Raw genomic sequence first — 18,902 nt, 5'->3', positions numbered from 1 at the left:
AGTTCAAATTATTATATAGTCATTAATCAAAGCTCTTAAACAAGGTTGTCAATCATAAAACATATACTAGTGTTTTTCAAATTATCAACTTACAGACTGCAAACTTATTTTTCCTAATGACATCCCTAACCACATGAGAGGCAGTGTTTCGTTACACTACAATATTAGATTACTATTTCCTTAGAAACAATCTATCTATACTATACAATATGAAGCCAATGCATCTGACACTATTCTATATTACTGTCTGATTGACAATATATTTACAAAACCTGCGACATATCCATCCAGGATTCGAATGTATATCATTCGCCATTTCTTTTTCAGAAAAAGAACTCCAAACACTCCCCAGAATCCAGCAGCAAAGCTTGCCATCCAACTAACATACCAATACCATGGGATTTCTTCTTCCTCTTCTTCCTCTTCATCTTCTTGGGAAACCGGTGGCATACCCGCAGATGAGCTGTGCTCACAACTACATGACCTCTTGTCAACTGGAAACCCACACAGACCGGGGTTCTCTGAAAAGTAAGTAGAATTGAATGTGGCGAACTGACGTCCTGTTGGGATTCTTCCACAGAACTTGTTGTTGGACACAATGAAGAAACTCAAGAAGGAAAGTTGTACCATCTGATTTGGGATTTTTCCATGTAATTTATTATTTGAAAGATCCAATGACTCTAACTGCTCTAGCGAACCAAAACTTAAAGGAATCTCTCCTGTAAGACTGTTACCTGACAAATTCAGGACATGCAGATGCTTGAGGTTTCCAATTTCTGAAGGAATCTCACCTGAGAGCTGATTTGAAGAAAGATCAATGGCTGTGATAAGTAACAGAACAGAATCTTCATAGGCGAGGTTCAATTTCTTGTTGCTCACATTGACCTCTTCCTTATAATAGTATCGACGGCCATAAATGGACTGACCATTTAAAACATTTGATTCTCCCGGTTGTCCAGCAATAATGGCCTCAAATCTCCCCAGCTCTGGCGGGATAGCGCCAGTCAAATTATTGTGGGAGATATCTAAGACATGGAGACTTGAAAGATTGCCCAATACATGTGGTATCCACCCTTTGAAGCTGTTGGACCTCAAAACAAGTATCATCAATTCAGGAAGCTGCCCTAACCAAAGAGGTATGTTCCCTGACAAGGAATTATTGGCCACGTCTAAAATCTGCAATTTCCAACAGTTTTGGAGACCAGATGGCAAGTTTCCCTCGAGCATGTTGTCTCTGAGATGGAGCTTTTCGAGTTGGCTTAGGCTTCCAATCTTGGATGGGATCTCCCCACTCAATTTATTGTTTGCCAGATTTAGTCTTTTCAAATCTGAGCAGTTGGTGATGCTTGATGGTATTTCACCTTCAAAGCTGTTGCCTGAGAGATCCAGATCCTGTAGGTATTGGAGAAGACCAATAGAGGCAGGAATATCACCTCTTAAATCATTTTGAGAGTATAACAGGAACTGAATGAAAGGAAGAAGCGAGGCAATCTCTACAGGGATAAAACCGGTGAATCTATTCTGGGACAGGTCCAATATGTCTAAATTTGATGCGCGCATAGAGGGAATGGGAAGAGATCCAGTCAACATATTGTCACCCAAATATATCTGCGAATAGTAACTTATATCAAAGGTGGAAGGGAATTCACCTTGCAAGTTATTAACTGACAGGTCAAGACATGCCAAAATTGAAAGGTCACCTAACCAACCTGGAATGTTTCCAAAAAGACTGTTGTTGGAGAGATCCAATTGGCGCAAGCTATATTGTGTTGAAAGAAATGAAGGAATGGGACCCCCGATATTACAAGAACCCAAACCCAAATATTCAAATTGCATTGGAGGTATCCAATCGGGCTCAATATGAACAGTCAATTTAGTGCTGGAAAGTGAGAGCTCAACAAGCCTGCTAGCATTCTGAAAGAAGTGAAGAGAAATGTAACCTTCTAAATTGTTGTCATCGAGATTAATTCTAGAAAGTCGACTAAGACGTCCAAGAGAATTAGGAATGGTACCGTTAAGCTGATTGTCGTCTAGATAGAGAACTTCCAAAGAGGGAATCCCACCTAACTCAGAAGGCACATTGCCGGTGAGCGCGTTACTAGAGAGTCTGAAATAAACCAAGGCTGAAAGGAAGCCAACTGAGGCTGGAATTTGTCCATTCAATGAGTTTCCTGCAAGATCAAGGTATTGAAGGGCAGACAGATTCGCAATGCAAGGTGGCAAAGTTCCAGTAACATTGGAATACGAAAGTGTAAATTTGGTAATCTGAGGCCACGCATCACATGACAATATTTGTCTTATGTCTCCAGTTATATTTTTGTTGCCGACCAACATGAGCTCTTTGAGACGAGGCAAACGGGAAAGACTTGGAGGGAATGGCCCTGCGAGGTGGCAGTTGTCAAACTGGATGGAGACTAGAGCAGTCAAATTTCCCAACCATTTTGGCAACATGGAAGTAAAATTATTCCAGCCAAGTTGGAGATGCGAGAGGGAGGTGAGGTTTTGTAGCGCATTGGGGATGTGGCCCGATAGACCACACGCTTTGAGGTTGAGATGGTGAAGATTATGGAGCACAGAAAATGGAGCTTCCAATTGCTCCCCCGTCATATTCAGCTTGACCCCTTGAAGCGACAAATGCTTTAACTCCCGCACATTCGCTGTCCACTCCAATGTCGAACCGACCAAGGGTCCGCAAGAATAAATGTAAGTGAAAGACTCGCCCTCGAAGAAAATCCTGCTGGAAAGATCTAGAGCTTGCAGTTGGGAAAGATTTCCCTGATGCCATTCAATACTACCGTCCAGATCAGGACCAGCACAGGACAAGTTGAGGTAAGACAAGCTGTGAAGGGAGGAAATATGCTTCAAATTCTGGCCTTGAAAATAATTGAAGCTGAGATCGAGATGCTTCAGTCGGTGTAGATCAAAAAGCTCTGGATGTCCAAGACCAAGAAAACAATTGCATTACAAAAAAAATGAAAAAGCATAAGCTCAAAAACAAAAGAATACTGCAAATTAGAAGTGTCTATACCAGTGGGGAGAACGCCACTCAAGTAATTGGCTCTCAAATCCAAATGCTCCAGATGCTTCAGTTTGAACAGTGCTGGAGAAAGTATGCCATTTGTCAGATAATCTTCATGGTAGTCAACTGAATATTGAGAATAGTTGGAAAGATGAAGTTTGATGACGTGGGACGTCTCTCTGCTGCATTCAACGCCACGCCACTGGCAACAATTAAGCCCATTCCATGAACTAAACCTAGGTGAAGGATACAACTCGTCCTTGAAAGCAACGAGGGCATCTTTTTCTTCTTTTAAGCACATAGCGTTGCAACTAACCATCACCCAACACCATGTCAATGTAGAAAAAAAGCATAAGTCCCACAAGTATCTCTCCATCAAATCTAAAAACAGCACTTTCACCTGTAACCACAGATGTATTAACATACTTATAATTGACTAAATGTATAAAAAATTCAACTAAATAGAAAATCCCAGGTCTTTTCAAAAGTTTGTTTGATTCACTGCAACCACATGGATCAATATACTCAGAATTTGATGTCATTACAATAAGGAATCCATGTTCCAACACTTTCTAATTTGAATCCATTTCGTGTCAGGAAGTTCTCACTATCTATCTGACAGATAAAGTGTCTAATATACAATCCCCTAAATGATGAATCTAGACTGCCCAATCATCGGTATAGTAATTTTGCAATCAAGGATAGTCAGTTTATAACTGACCGGGTTCCATTTATCATTTTTGATCACTCGAAATTATGATTAAGCATAGTCATCTCATCTATATCAACAAATCCAGGATTTTGTTAGCTGTAATCCCAAACTATCAATCAAACTATATAGTTATTGTCCTAGACCTTTGAAATGATGCATCCTCGACTATTCAATATTTAGGACCAAACAATTCACAAGGTATCGTTGTATCAACAGAGTATTTTGGAACTGATCTTCGGACAGTTGTGCTTTTCTGTTATGGACAAGCCTCAATTTTGGTTGTTTCTTAATTTAAAAAACAGAGTATTTAGAACAAATCAACAATGTCATAAAATAAATACATATGGGTAAAATATCCAAGTCTCACATCGCTCATCATTTTAGATCTCCACTCAGATCTACACAAGATTTTCCATGTCATAAAATAAATACATATAGATAAAACATCTAAGTCTCACAGCGCTCATCATTTTAGGTCTCCACTCAGATCTACACAAGATTTTCCATTAGTAAATGAGTGATGTATAAATTTAAAGTAAACCAATAATTCTCAACAATTCTTTGTTTGTATCAATCTTTATCATGGTTATACACATGTAATATCCAAAGGACCATCTTAACATTTTTCATTGTATTACTTCAAGCCAAATATTCGCAACATACAACATAGATTTATTAGTCCCTGCCTTACCTATAAGGCAGGGAACTAATGTTCCTGGTGGTGGTGCATAATTTATTTTTATAACACAAGTCACTACAATACTAAAGTTAAAAAATGATTTATTTTTTAATTAATTTTTAATCAATTATTTCTGTTTTTTCATTGTCCAGCCTCTTTTTTGCTAGAGGTAAAATTGATTTGCTGAGATCAAAAATCTAGAAAAATAAAACTCTAGGTTGATAGCAATTTAATAGATTGTATGTGGCTTCCTCCATTGAACTGAAATCAATTTAGTCTATAAACACAATACCACTTACAAAGATCAAACATAAACCAGAAAAATAATGAGCAGCAGCAGCCTGGACACAAATACCTCAGAAACGACATTCATGGAAAAAAATCATTATAAATGGGCAGTCCTGAGATAAAACCCCGTGATTACTATTCATAGGAAAAGAATCAAAGATTTTTTTATTTTCCCTAAAAATGGGCAGTCCTGAGATAAAACCTCAAAGATTTTTTTAGCTACAGCTCCGCCCGCCTGCCGTGCCAACCTCCAGCTTACAAACCCCACAAGCATTCAACTATAAAAAAATAGTTAATAATAAAATCAAACATTGTGCTTTCTCACAAACTCTCATCAAATTTCCCAAGAATAATTCAAAATAGATTAGCGTCAAATCTAATTCTCACAAAAAAACGAAGCAGATGCCGCTCAAATTCATTCCTTCCCATGCTTATCAGGTTTGAAAGAAAATCCATGAAAAAACACCAACAATATTTTCGTAATGATTTTAGTGCAATGAACATACAATAAAAAACGATAAATTATCGCTGGCAAGTGCAGATGAGACTGCAACACACAAAGAAAGGCAGTAAATTCGGGGAGAGAAAAAAAACAGTAAATAGGCCTATGACATGGAAATTAATTTAATGGAAGTGTTTTTCTCACCTGAAAACTATGAGAAAAAGGACATGCTAATAAAGATCATTTAGTATTTGTCAGTACAAAAAGACCTGCCTTTAATTTTTTGGGGGCAATATAGAATAAAATCTATAATACTAAATATAAAACAGTTAACAAAACTTTAAAAATATATAGTAACTAAAAAATATAAATTTAGTAATTTACAAGTATGGGTGATGATAACAATGACAACCATCACAACTATTTTCTACAAACCTAAATCTATATTCTACTTCTCACAAAAAGCAACCTAAATTCATATTCTACTTCCCACAACAGACAAAGACTCTAGCTCCTTCAGAACTCCTGTTTACTGATCTTTCCCCTAAAATATTTTTTACCCAACCCATTATAATTGAATAAAAAACCATCAGCAAAAACCCAAAACAGAACTTGGAACACAAACCTCAATGATAATGATTACAGCTACTAAAACAACTAAACAAAAAAGAACAGTGAGTCAAAGATTAAACTAACAAAAATTTTCGAACACAAGAAAAAACTACAGAAACAACAAACCAGTACCGAAGAGCACCGAAGATAGGACTGATAATTTCAGCAAGGTAACTCAAATTCTCACCATGATTAGAATTATACTCAACCAATATTGCTCTGTAAACCGAAAAAGAAAATCAAAATAAATATCAAGCACACATAATCACCTTATAACCCCAATTACGTACTTATAAGCCTAAACAACATTATTTGTTTTCAGAAGATCCATACTTATCTTTTCAAATATAACAATTTATTGTTCCAATTAGCATGCTCGGATTAGATGAAAGCTTAAAAATTAAATGATTCACTGGCTGAAACCACATGCAGTAACATACTCAGAATGGATAAAATTTACTTCAAAAATCAACAAGATAGCAAAACAAAACTTAAAAATAACTTGCCTCAGTTAAACCTGAATTTCATCCAAGGTTTGAGCAGGATAGAAGGGATGCGTATGGTAATGAGATTATATAGGCATATGTGGAACATGGAAAAAAAAAACATTGTTCTGTGTGAATAGAAATCCAGGTTGGAAAGTAAGTGGAAGTGTTTACAGTGACTTGACTTGGCATTTAGTGGTATGTTCTTTCACTATTGACTTCATGTATTTCATTTATTGGTATGTTCTCTCACTATCTACTTCTAGTATACTTACATTTGTTATAGAAAATGATGATAAATGCAATACACATTCATGTATCATCATTTTCATTATACCAATAGTACTTATGATTTATGTAGATTTTAAATTAATACATTTAACATATGACAATTAATTTTTATTTTCAAACTTTTTTTTATTCTTGGAAAAAAAATTTGTTCGAAAAAACTTCAAATCATTTATATTAGTTTTGCTTAAGAATATTTACATAGATTCTTAATAAACATTAGTAGTTCCTTTAGATTATTTATCTCATTTCATTTGTTTAGAATTCAATTAAGATCTAATTTTAATAATTTTATTAGATTTTATCAAGATATTTGATAATTTAATCAAAATTTTAAATTTAAATTAATTGAAAGAAAATAGATTTGTAGATAATCATTTTACAAAAATAATTTGATTACATTTATACTTGCGATATAATACATTTATTTAAAAATAAAATTAGCATATACTTAAGCAGTTTATAAAAAATGTCAAAATTATAATATAAATATATTATTAAAAAGTAGTTATGTTTTTAATGCATTATAAAAATAACATTTACTTCAATTTATTTTAGATATTTAGTAGTAATTTTCCTCTCATTTGATGGCACCTAGAAAATCACTAAATACTCTCCAATTCACTTTGGTTAGACTACTCTCAATGCCATTTTTTACATGGTAGATGTGGTTCATATAAACATATAACAATTAATTTATCAGCAAAAACTTTTTATTTATTGCATTTATATATTTTTCTAAATATACTATGAGAAAATGCATAATAACCTTTTTACTATTGCAATTGCCAATATAAAACAAAATTTTCAAAAATCAAATTTGTAGTTTAAGTGTATACCTCATACAATAACAATATGTGACACTTTGACTATAAAGTTTAAATCAATTTCTACGTTGGTAGGAACTAGACACTATGTATCCTTGTTTCTCAAAGGAAATGAAAGTTTCTTGTTTTCAATACCAAACAGTTTTCTTCTTTCAAACTACTCTTGCAAGTGTTTTTGTTGTGATTTGCTTCTTTATATCTTTTCACAGTCTGATTTTGGGTTCATATTTATATCATTTCAAGGCAAAATTATTTATATATCTAGGTGAGAGGATAAAATTTCAAAGGTATTTCTTTTGTGCAAGATGATTAATTTATTGCAAAACTAAAATGAAAAGATACAATTTCTTCTTTCTGTATAGTCACTAACATCTTCTTTTGTGTTGATGAAACATATGAGGGATATTCTCTTTAAAGAAATAGATGATAACCATTAGAGTTTAATAGTAGGGAACATTTTGTGTATAGATTTTTTGATTTGTCTTCTCTCATTTCAAGCAATATCAGGTATGTATCTTCAGCAAAACTCCAGTCAAGCTCCTGATAAAATTGTACTCTTGGAAGCAAGAAATAGTGAAATATATTTTCTTTCAGTCAGCTTCTAAATTAAAAAAGTTGTACATATTTTATCATAGTATTGTAGAAACATGTGATTTTATCTTCTCATAAAGAAGGGCATTCATAACAAGGGCAACTTGTTTCAGCAACATGATTAGTGATTGTGTTGCATCCAAAATGATCTTTTTTCACTAGTAGAATGTTATAAAGAAGCTTGACCATTTTTTGACAGTTTGAAAATTGGATGCTTCTTCAATTTTATTTTAGTTAAACCTTAATAGAGGGTTGAGGCTACATATGAAAGAACAAGTCTTCTACTTTATGTAATATAATTTTTTAAGGACAATATTTTTTAGTCCCTGTTTATCAGGAAGAATGATTAGTTTTTTAAATATTAGTTTGTGAATAAATAGTTGGTTTCAATTTTCTTGAAAGTAGTTGCACAAAGCAACCTATATTGTATAATGAATGAAAAACATTATGTCTATATGTCCCTATATAAAGGAATGTGTCTATGTAATAAATACAATAGAGGCATATTTCTTTGTGTATGGAATACTTGACCGGGATATTGAAAGAAAAATCTTAAAGTTATTTATGTGCATAAGTGTGTGTATATGCTACATAAAACTGTGTAAGTGATTTGAATGAAAATACTTTGTGAAGCAAGAAGGCTTGAAGCCTAGGCAATTGAAGTTGCTATTGTAAATGGGAATTGTTACTCAATAAAATTATAGGTTATATGGAGTGGTTTTTCTCCCTATGATGAAACTGTAAGGATTTTTGAGAGTTTTCTACTCGACACAAATCTTGTGTATCTTTTGTGAGTTGTGATTTTTCCTATTGTTACTTGATTTGAGTTCATGTTTATTACTTTGAAATGAAAGTTATACTTGATGTTTAATTATGCATAAAAGGGTTAAAAAGGAAAAATAATTTTAGTGTTTTAATTCACCACCCACACCCCCCGCCCCGCCTCAAAACAACATCCACTTCCAACAAGTGGTATCAGATCCTACGGGTTCCTTTCTAGGTCTACCTATAGGAACTATTCTTGGGATTCTTGGAAGTATAATACTCAAGCTGAAGGTGCCTCTCTTAATCGGGCTCCATTATTTAATGGAAATGACTATGTTTTTTGGAAGGTTAGGATGGAAGCCTTCATACATTCTTTAGATGTCAAAATGTGGGATGTTGTTGTTACTAAGTATATTGTTCCAAAAATAGTACCTACTAATCCAAATGATAAACTTACATATGAGTTGGACAAAAAGGCAAGATATGTTGTTTTATATGGTCTTACTAAAGATGTGTTTGCCAAAGTAGTATATTGTCAGTCTACAAATGACATTTGGGTTAAATTAGAGACCATATATCAAGGAGATGAGAAGGTAAAAGAATAAAAAATGATAACTCTTAAAAATCAGTTTGACAATCTTAAAATGAATGAAGATGAAAACATAGTAGCCTATTTCTTGAGAATTGATGAAACAGTTAATGCTAGAAGATGTTTAGTAGAAGAGATTAAAGAATGAGATATAGTTTCAAAAGTCATAAGGTTTGTCCTACCAAAGTTTGAAACCAAAATCACTACCTTGGAAGAGAAGAAAAACTTCTCTAAAATGACTCTACATCAGTTACAAGGAACCTTAACTGCATATGAAATGAGAATTAACAATAAAGCTAGTTCTAAATCAAATGAGACAACCTTTAAGGTTGAGAAACAAGAAGAAAGTGATTCAAATTTAACAGAAGCCTTAGAAGCATCACTGGTTAAGAAAATAAAATTAAAAATATCAAGGAAGACGAAAATGCTTTAGCTGTGGTCAATTAGGACATCTTGCTACAAAATACCCCTAAGTTTTTGAAGTAATTGATAACAGCCAAAAGGATGGGGGTCTGACCCAAAAATGCAAAAAGGCCAAACAGTCAGCTGGAGGTTACCTCTCAGTCATCTAACCGATGCTAGATCTAAACTTCAAAAAACATATAATAGCCAGAGCCAATTAAATATATCATCAGTCCTGAGACTAGCAAAAAGAAAAAACCAAAAAAGTTCTAGATCCAATCAAACAACTTGTTGCTATCTATCCCACATATCAACATAAACATAAAATGTAAAACCCCGTAGGGTATTCAGTTCATAGTAAGAAACATCATCATCAAAGGGAAAGAAAATTAGACCCAGGGCTAGGTACCCTCCTTCTTCCCAAGATCCTCATCCTTGTCCTCCTTAGGTGTGTCCTTGTTCATGTCCTCCCCCTCCACCTTGATTGGTTTGTCCAGGAGTGTCTTCAATCAGTCCTCTGCTAGGAAACCATAAATAGATCGGGTTGTCTCGCTCTCCTTGCCCAGGTCCTTCTCATCCTTGTTCACCTGTAAAAAGTTAAGGGTGCTGGCCGTAGAATGCATGACTTTGGTGGAGAATTCCACCAAAGTTTCAATTTTTTGACAAATACTAGTGTGATTATTTGCTAGGTCCCTCATTGACTATTCAAGCCTATTTGGTCTAGCCTTGTTGTGGCTCTGGCCATGGCTATGCTTACCCTTCTTCCCTTACTTTTAGGAGTATCTTTTTTGGGGGAGGTGATAATGATCAAGATGATAATGACATGAGAAAACTAAAAAAATTTCCAAAAAGAAGCCTTGGAATCAAAACAAAAAATTTAAGAACTTTATAAAGAAGAGTTTCTTGTCAAAAGAAGACTCAAATGAAGAATTAAGTGAACCAAATGAGGAAGAAGAAATATTATTTATGGCTAAAATAGTCAATATTCCCAATTTTCAAAATCAAGCCTATGTAAATCGTCATTTGATTTAGTTGAAGAAGTTGACCTTAAGGAAGAACTTCTTCAATCCTTACAAGAATTGAAGAGATTAAAGAAATTAATCTCAAATCATGAAATAGATAACAAGAAACTTCTTGCAGATTTGGAGGAAGCAAATAAGTCAGTTGAAAACCAAAAGTTGTCACTTGATGAAAAGGATAAGAAGCTGATTTCTTTGCAAATTTTGATTAATGAATTTGATTTAAACATAAAAGAAGAGGAGGCTTCAAAAGAGAGGACAAAATATACTTTTAAGGGTCATTGCTTCAATTGTAATATCTTTGGCCATAAGGCATTTAAATGTAATATGTAGTGCCTCTCCCATTTGATTTCTATAAGTCATCCTGATGGATGCAACCTTGTCAATCCTTCCTTGTGAAGTGATTGTGATTAGGACCATGAGTGGTCTGCACCCTTGAAGTGATTTGATTTATGTTATTGTATCAGTTGTTTTGATTATGCTTATGGTTGATTTATGAGATTATAATGTCTTAGATGGTTTCACTGAGGTTTGTGTTAATGGTTACCTAGATAGATGTGGTATCATGAGGTTGTTCCATGTTTACCCTGAGATGTGTGCAGAGATTGCACTGTGTATTATTATCTTGCTACACTGGACTAGTTTCCTATAGTAGTGTTTAGTCATGTATTTGACCATGTTCACTTATGTGTTCAAGTTCATGTTCATGTTGTTTAAACAATCATTATTAAATGCTTAAATAATTAGAAATGAATTGTCCATGTTGGATTCATTGGTTATGTGCTACAGATATTTACCTTGTTCATTTCAGTAATTTATGCAAAATGGGTTGTTTAAATAAATGATTTTAATGTGGTTAAATAAATTATTATTTAATGTGATTTAATGCAATTATCACTTCAATTATATTATTATATGCAATTACACTTGATCGTGTTGTTTATTGTGCAAGATTTATATCCCTGGTAGTGACACATGGAGTTAGTGATTTAGCTATTCATATTTAACCAATGTTTTCCTTGTATGGCCGATGCATCATATTTAATTATTTAAATTAAATCTTCCAATAATCTAATAAATCTAGATTCATTTGCATTATGTGATTAGACTTGTGAGCATGTTTGTGCATTTAGAGGTTCGCATTGTTGCAAAAGTTATTAAGGAATTCTATGATTTTGGTTTAAGGCTTTTCAGGCTTTAATTGATTTAATTTAATTCATGGCAGCTTTACCATAGTTGAATGCCAATTACTTGGAACAACCTATTTTCATTTGGGTTGCTTTAGGGTTTAAATATGTTACCTAGTTATTTACCCTAATTCATTATTCACTCGTAAAGTGAATATATATCCAAAAAGGAATTTTATTCCGAATTTCTCACTTTGGAATTAGAGAGTAAAACCCAAATTCCTCTTCATTAGAAATTATTGTTCTATTCATTTTGGGTGCTATGGGCATGAGATCACTATGAGGATGGTCTTGTTGGATCCAACACGAGGAGACCTTGGATTTTTGTGATTTTTGGCAACTTCTGTGGGATTTTTATTTTATGGTTCAGATCCCTACTTTGCCCCTTTTGGCTATGAGGTAGTGCTATCCTGTTTTAATATTTTTGCTTCATTTTTGCTTCTATTTTTGGTAGACATTTCTTAGGAGGTTGAGAACTAGTGTTCCTCTTCATTTCTATATGTTAGCTCTACCTAGTTAGGTGGGTATGAGCATTTCCCTATTTTTTGGGATAAGGGTTTGGGGTTTTACACTGTTATGCTAGTTATTTTTGCATACAGATTCCAAACCTAGATTTTATTTGATATTCATGGCTTTTGTGCCCTACGACCATATGGGTTTTAATTTCAAATTTTTTGAGTTTTGAGGTTTTTACCTTGATTTATGTGCCACCTAGTTTTCTTGAGTTTTCTTGGCATGATGTTGGTCATGGACTTGGATTATCTGTAGGATTTTAGCTAGGCCATTGTTGTATCTTTTGTTTGCATTGGGGTGCATGCCACATCTGTACTGCTGATCTTGTGTTCAGTTGAGTGATCTTTAACCTGGTGTTATTATTTCTAGTTTAACCCTTGTTATTTTGTGGACACTAGGATTCATGTGGAATCCATACTCTCAGATTTAGGCCGGTTGAGTGAGCTCATGGTGTTTGGTTTTGTTGCATCATTGGGATTCGTGCATAATCTATACTCTTGGATTGAGGTCAATTGAGTTAGTTCATGATGTGTGATTTTGTGTTCTTTGAAATTTGTGTAGAATCCGTCCTCTCAAGCTTGTATTCAGTTGAGTGTTATTTTGCTTGTGTTCTCATATAGTCCTTGTGTTATGATCTTCGTGATGGTGGTGCACCACACACGAGTATGTGCACATGCATTTGTCAGGTGACTTGCAAGGCTTGACCTCCCATGGTATTTTTGGGAGTTATGATCATTGGGGTTGGGTTGGGAATATGCATGCCTATGAGCACTCATCGTTGGATGAGCATGGGTAGGGTAGGGTAGCACCATGGAGGGGGCTTCTATTTTTGTAGCTTGGTGACTATTTCCTAAGGGTTGGTGTGTAGAAGTTTTAATCAAGTGATAACTAAATAAAATATTGGGTGGTAATAAAACTAAGATACTTAAAGACTCTGGATTTTTTGCTTCCGTTAGGAAGTGTGAGCTGCCAAAACTAGCTTGGGCTTTCCAATGGAAGGCGACTCTTCATGTAGCAAGCCCCTACATAGTTATCCATAAAGTGTCTAACCAGGATCAAATCCACTTCCATTATCTCATGATCTTGGTTACAGTATTCCTCTTTATTGTTTGGCGTGAGTGTTAGCCATGGATGTTTGCTTTATGTGTGTTTGTGGCTAGATCATTATCTCCATCAGCATGACGGGAGTGGACCTATGGGTTCCACATGGTTGGGAGGCGTAGCTACCTTCACCACTACTAGGGACCGATGTACATAGATGGTCTATTTTCCAGTTGAGATTGATGCTTGATGTTCACTTGGTATTTTGGGTTTCTAGAGTATGTTTTCTTGTGATTTGTGCTAGAGTATGTTTTCTTGTGATTTGTGCTTTCATTAGAATGTATGGATATCATTTTTAGATGATATTAGTTTTATTGGTGCTTTCCTTTATTATGATTTTATATCATATGGCTAGATGATGCCATTCAGTGCTAGTTGGAATATCTATGCTTTGTTGGATTAGCGTGTTAGATCTGCATGTTCTTTTGATGTTAGTTACTTTTGTAGTAGTAACACCCTCACAAGACAATTCCAACTATTTGGTTGGTAGTTTGGGATGTTACATGTGAGGGATGACTAGGACCTTCAAGGTCTCATGATGCTATTATGGCTGGGAGGAACCATGCATGAGTTTTAGTTGTGTTGGTGCTTAGATGTTCATGATTTCCTTCATATGATGTTTGGTTTATGAGCTATGTATGTGCATTGCAATATTTCTTTTTGCATGTTTTTTCATATGGTGTTATGGATTTGATGGGTAGATGTTATCTCCTTGTTGCTTGGTGTCTTGCCTTTTATGCTCTCGAGTGATCATTCCTCAATTTAAGTGGATCTAGTACTCCTTGGTGTGGAGGTTTTATGTTGTTATGTGTTCTCATCTTATTTTCTATCTTGTTGTTGTAAATCCTCATGCGAGATTGTACTTTCTCATGTGAGAGTGCAAAGTCTCATGTGGTGTGTTGAGTTTCTTCGCATGACTTATGGTGTTTCCTCACGCGAAACTCAACACTAGTGTAGTGTGTTTTGCTACTAAACAACCATTTCCTCATGTGAGTGGTTAGTCCCTCACATGGTATGGTGAGTTTTCTCATGCAAAGAGGTACTTCCTCATGCAAGACTATCAGTTATATTTTTTCACACGAAAAATAGGAGTCATCTCTATTATTTTTTGGAGAATGCAATTTGGTGATTTGTGTAGCCTTTTGAATTGCTTAATTTTCTAGGCTTTGACAGATTAGATATTTTATGTTCTATTGTTGCCTTTGGTTTTTGTCTTTCGTAGTTTTTCGTTTTGGTTCAGTAGTGGCATTTGGAGATCCATTAGTGTTTGGATGTTTGTTAGTCTTCTATTGCAATCTTTTTTATCCTGTTATGGTGATTGTCATGTGCATCTATATTTGTTTTTAAAAAAAATTATCTTGATTTATATTTATTCTTGTTCCAAGGATCTCTGGGCAGGGCATTACATAAGATGAGCAGTACTTGTTATGCTTTGAAGAAAATTGTCAGGTGTTTCAAATGTTTCCATTATGGTCATTTTGCTAATCAATGCAAATTGAATTTAAAGTCTAAATAGGTATGGAAACCTATTGTCAAGAAAATTGAAAAATCATTAATTGTTGAAACAACTTTATTTGCTCATAAACCTGCAACTTGGGTTCTTGGCAACAATTGTTCTCATCACATGACTGGCTGTAAAAGTAAGTTCAAAACTTAAAGGATTTTGATGGAGGATTTGTTCATTTTGAAGATAATTTAGGTGCATATATTATAGGTTTTGGTTCAATAATAATTAATAAAGAAACACCTTTTCGTGATGTGTATTATGTAGAAGGTTTACATAATCTTCTAAGTGTCAGTTAATTTTTTTTTATAGTAGATACTTAATCTCCTTCAATGCTCAAGGATGCTCAATCAAAGATGAGAAAAATAAAGTCATTGCTAATGGTCTAAGGACATGAGGAAATCTTTACAATTTGATTGATTCTATAGTTCAGGAATCTCTATTAATCAATACTTGTCTAGTGAGTCAAGTTGAAGAAAATCGGTTATGGCATAAATGATTGAGACATCTAAACTTTGATAATCTTACTAGAATTAATAAGAATAAGACACTGGCACATTTTGACTTATTTTTTGATGAAAATTGGTCAAATGTTTTACAGAAGTTGGTCAACTTTTTGACCAAATGCTTTATGACCATTTTTATCATTGAAAATTCAACCAAGTCTTGTAGGTGTTAGAATTGTGATGATCTAGTTGGTCAAAAATGATGTCCCTTGTGAATAAGACCATTGGTCAAAATTTTGACTAAGTTTTATCGAAATATCTACCAAAGCATTGACCAGGATGGAAAACCCACGATGACATCCTAGTCAATGCTTTGGTTGAAATTACCAGCAAAGATTGGTCAAAATTTCGACCAATGTTGGCTCTTAATTGACCAAGATGCCAAACCCACGATGACAATTTTGACAAATATTTGGTGGAAATTGCGACCAAGATTAGTCAAAAGTTCCACCAATGTTGGTAAACATTGGTGGAAATTTTGACCAACATGTTTTTTTGAAAAAATAATTAACTAGAAGATAAATATGCAAAGTAATCACTGATGAAAGCCTAGTTAGTGATTAGTTTGGACATTTATCTTTAGGTCTTTGGTGGGTCTACAACCACCTTGAGATAAGATTTCACATACCTATATTGATGGCACTGCAAGTAGCTATAGATGGATGAGGTTCCCACCTATTAGGGTGTCTCATTCCCTACATCTAGACTATGGAGAGGGAGAGAATATATGTTATTGCTTAATTAAATGAATCTAACTACAAGACAATTGCATTGCCTCAAGTAGTCATTTCTTGAAGAGATGTAACCTCAAAATCACAAGTAACCTTAACACATCATCAAGTCATTCACTTTATTCCTCTGAAATAGTACATAGTATACAATTGTAGTAAGAACTTAGAGAATCAAAATCAAGGAAAAATTTAAGTATATCACATGTGCATTGGCTGATCTACCAACTATTGGCAAAATTGGACTTTATACATAGTCCAAGAGAGTGGGCTTAGTTACATCTTAAATTCTGCTAGGGAGAAATGTCACACCTCCCTAACATTGACAGTGACTTATTCCTTTATGAAACTAAAGGACCTCAACTAACTAATAGGTGTCTTAATCATGTTTGAACTCTTAATCAGTAGACAAAAATACATGAACATGCAAGAATCACTACACAAGTTAATGAAACATGATATTATCACCCTACAAACTCCTCTAGACCCTATGGGTGTTAATTCTATCCAAGATAGAGTCAACAATTTTTTTTGGAAATTGCATTTGGTCTGTGTCCTCTAATTTATTCCACATAGGTTACAAGGGTCCTCTAAACAAATAAGCATCCATTCGCATTATACCATTAATAACAATATGATAGAATACTAACCATGGACAATCACATTCCATAATAATTCATTATATATAATATATATATCATAATTAAGTGAAAAAATTGTCCACACATTAAAGTTTGATGGAAGTAACGATTATAATAAAGAAGCTAAAATAGTACCAATTTTTAAGGGTTTCAATGTTTGCCATCTCATCATCAACATCTTTTGCCTCTTCCCGTACATCACAATTCTCATGGTCCTACCAATACACAACTTAACTTAGAACATTTAAAACCTCATATCAGGAACTACTATTATTTCAACCTTACATGGAAAAAATGAAAATCAATCATTACCTCATGTTGATGTCTAGAAAATAAGCAAGAATTTAGTATTTACTAGTTTATCTAAAACAAAACTTATAAAAATTGAACTAGACTTGCACTAAGCAACATATCATTGTTGGACAAGTCATATTCTAAAGCAATATCATGATTTCCTCTTCCTATCACCTGCATCTTCTGCCCAATGAAAACTCATAATTTCTTGCAACATCAATTTATCATTCCCTAAATATCTCATACCAAAATGTATTGTGCCCTTCAATTGAAATAACTCATTGTATCTACCTTGATTATTTCAAAGACTATTTCTAACATGGCTAATAGATGTGTATTGTATGTCAAAATATGAAACAATATGGCATGTTCTCTAGAACAAAACATACTATGGTTGTTTTGGGGAAGAAATCATTAAAGCGAGTGCTCTTCTTTGTAAACACCGCTCATTTGGAAGTTATCAATTTAGGAATTGGCCTGGTAATGGGTTCTGAAAGACCATCTAGCTATAATGAATTCCCCTTCTTTGGAAATAAAGATGTAAGTTAAATTATATTGGCACCTCCAACCTTTACCTTAGAGATTTGACTCAAAATCTGGAAAAATTTTCCAACCCCATTCCAAATACTTGTGCCAAATAGAAGAGAATAAGATAACAAAATCAAACTTGATTGCCATCAAGTAAAATATATCTAGGATAATACAATCACCAAAAGAACAAGAAATATATGTACAGGTACATTAAAAGTGAGGTAGTAGTAGCCTTGTAGTATTCTCTTACCAAGTATGACTCTCTAGGACACTTCTTGGGTGTTAGGATTTAAACCTCAGACAGAAATAACAATTACATGCAAATACAAACAATATTAAAAATAATAGATCACATAGAAAAGAACACAAGACACCAAGATTTAACATGGTTCACCCAATCCCTGGGCTACGTCCACCAAATAGCAAGTCCAATATTATTACGATCTAGTGATTACAACTTGATTACAATCCATAATCCCTTACAACTCAATACTACTATAAGAACCAATTTTCACATCACACCTTATGAGACAATCCCTAACCCTAAGCCTTTTTATACAAGTATTTTTGCACCTATAGGGTTAAAATTAGTTACAACATGTCAACCATAAATTGGTGAATAAATAATAGCCAATTGTCAAATATTAGCCATTGGTGAATAGTAGTCTAAATTTTTTTTTTCGGGCCGATGCCTCAAACTCCAAAGAATTTATGAAGTATGTATAGTACTTCCCTATTCAGTCACCACAAACTAAAAATCTCCCACTTGGGGACCAATCAGACTCCACACTAGACAATAATCTCCCACTTAGAGACTGATCCTATAGCAATACCACTACCACATGGGGCTTCTACTGGATCAAACCACCTTGGACTCTACTATTCTTTTATTTTGTTTAGTCTAGAAGACCAACCGAAGCTAAAGAGGAATTCAACTTCTCCCTTGTCACTACCTTTGTAAACATATCTACTAGATTTTCATCTATATGTATCTTGTCTAACTTTAACTGTCCATCATCCAAAACTGATCGAATGAAATGGTACCACAATTGTATGTGTTTTATCTTTGAATGCAAAGTAGAATTCTTTGCAAGATGAAAGAAACTCTGACTATCTGTAAACAAATAATTATCCCTCTAAGGGTGTGCCAATTCTTCCAAGAAGAATTGAAGCCATATC

At 34.1% G+C, this 18,902-nt stretch overlaps 1 protein-coding gene across 1 annotated transcript; it reads right to left on the bottom strand.

Moving 5' to 3' along the window:
- Positions 1-240: 240 nt before the first annotated feature.
- LOC149541523 (uncharacterized) lies at positions 241-3,440 on the bottom strand. The gene is made up of 2 exons (XM_089796751.1): positions 3,029-3,440; positions 241-2,930 (listed from the first exon to the last, which is right to left on the bottom strand). The coding sequence occupies exons 1-2, from the start codon at positions 3,393-3,395 to the stop codon at positions 241-243; spliced, it is 3,057 nt and encodes a 1,018-aa protein (XP_089652877.1). The 5' UTR covers positions 3,396-3,440.
- Positions 3,441-18,902: the final 15,462 nt, after the last annotated feature.

Source organism: Cupressus sempervirens, chromosome 8 (genome assembly GCF_028749045.1).
Source record: "Cupressus sempervirens isolate cs-2001-9-10 chromosome 8, ASM2874904v1, whole genome shotgun sequence".
NCBI classification, from domain to species: domain Eukaryota; kingdom Viridiplantae; phylum Streptophyta; class Pinopsida; order Cupressales; family Cupressaceae; genus Cupressus; species Cupressus sempervirens.
This window is presented reverse-complemented; position numbering and strand designations above follow the sequence as displayed.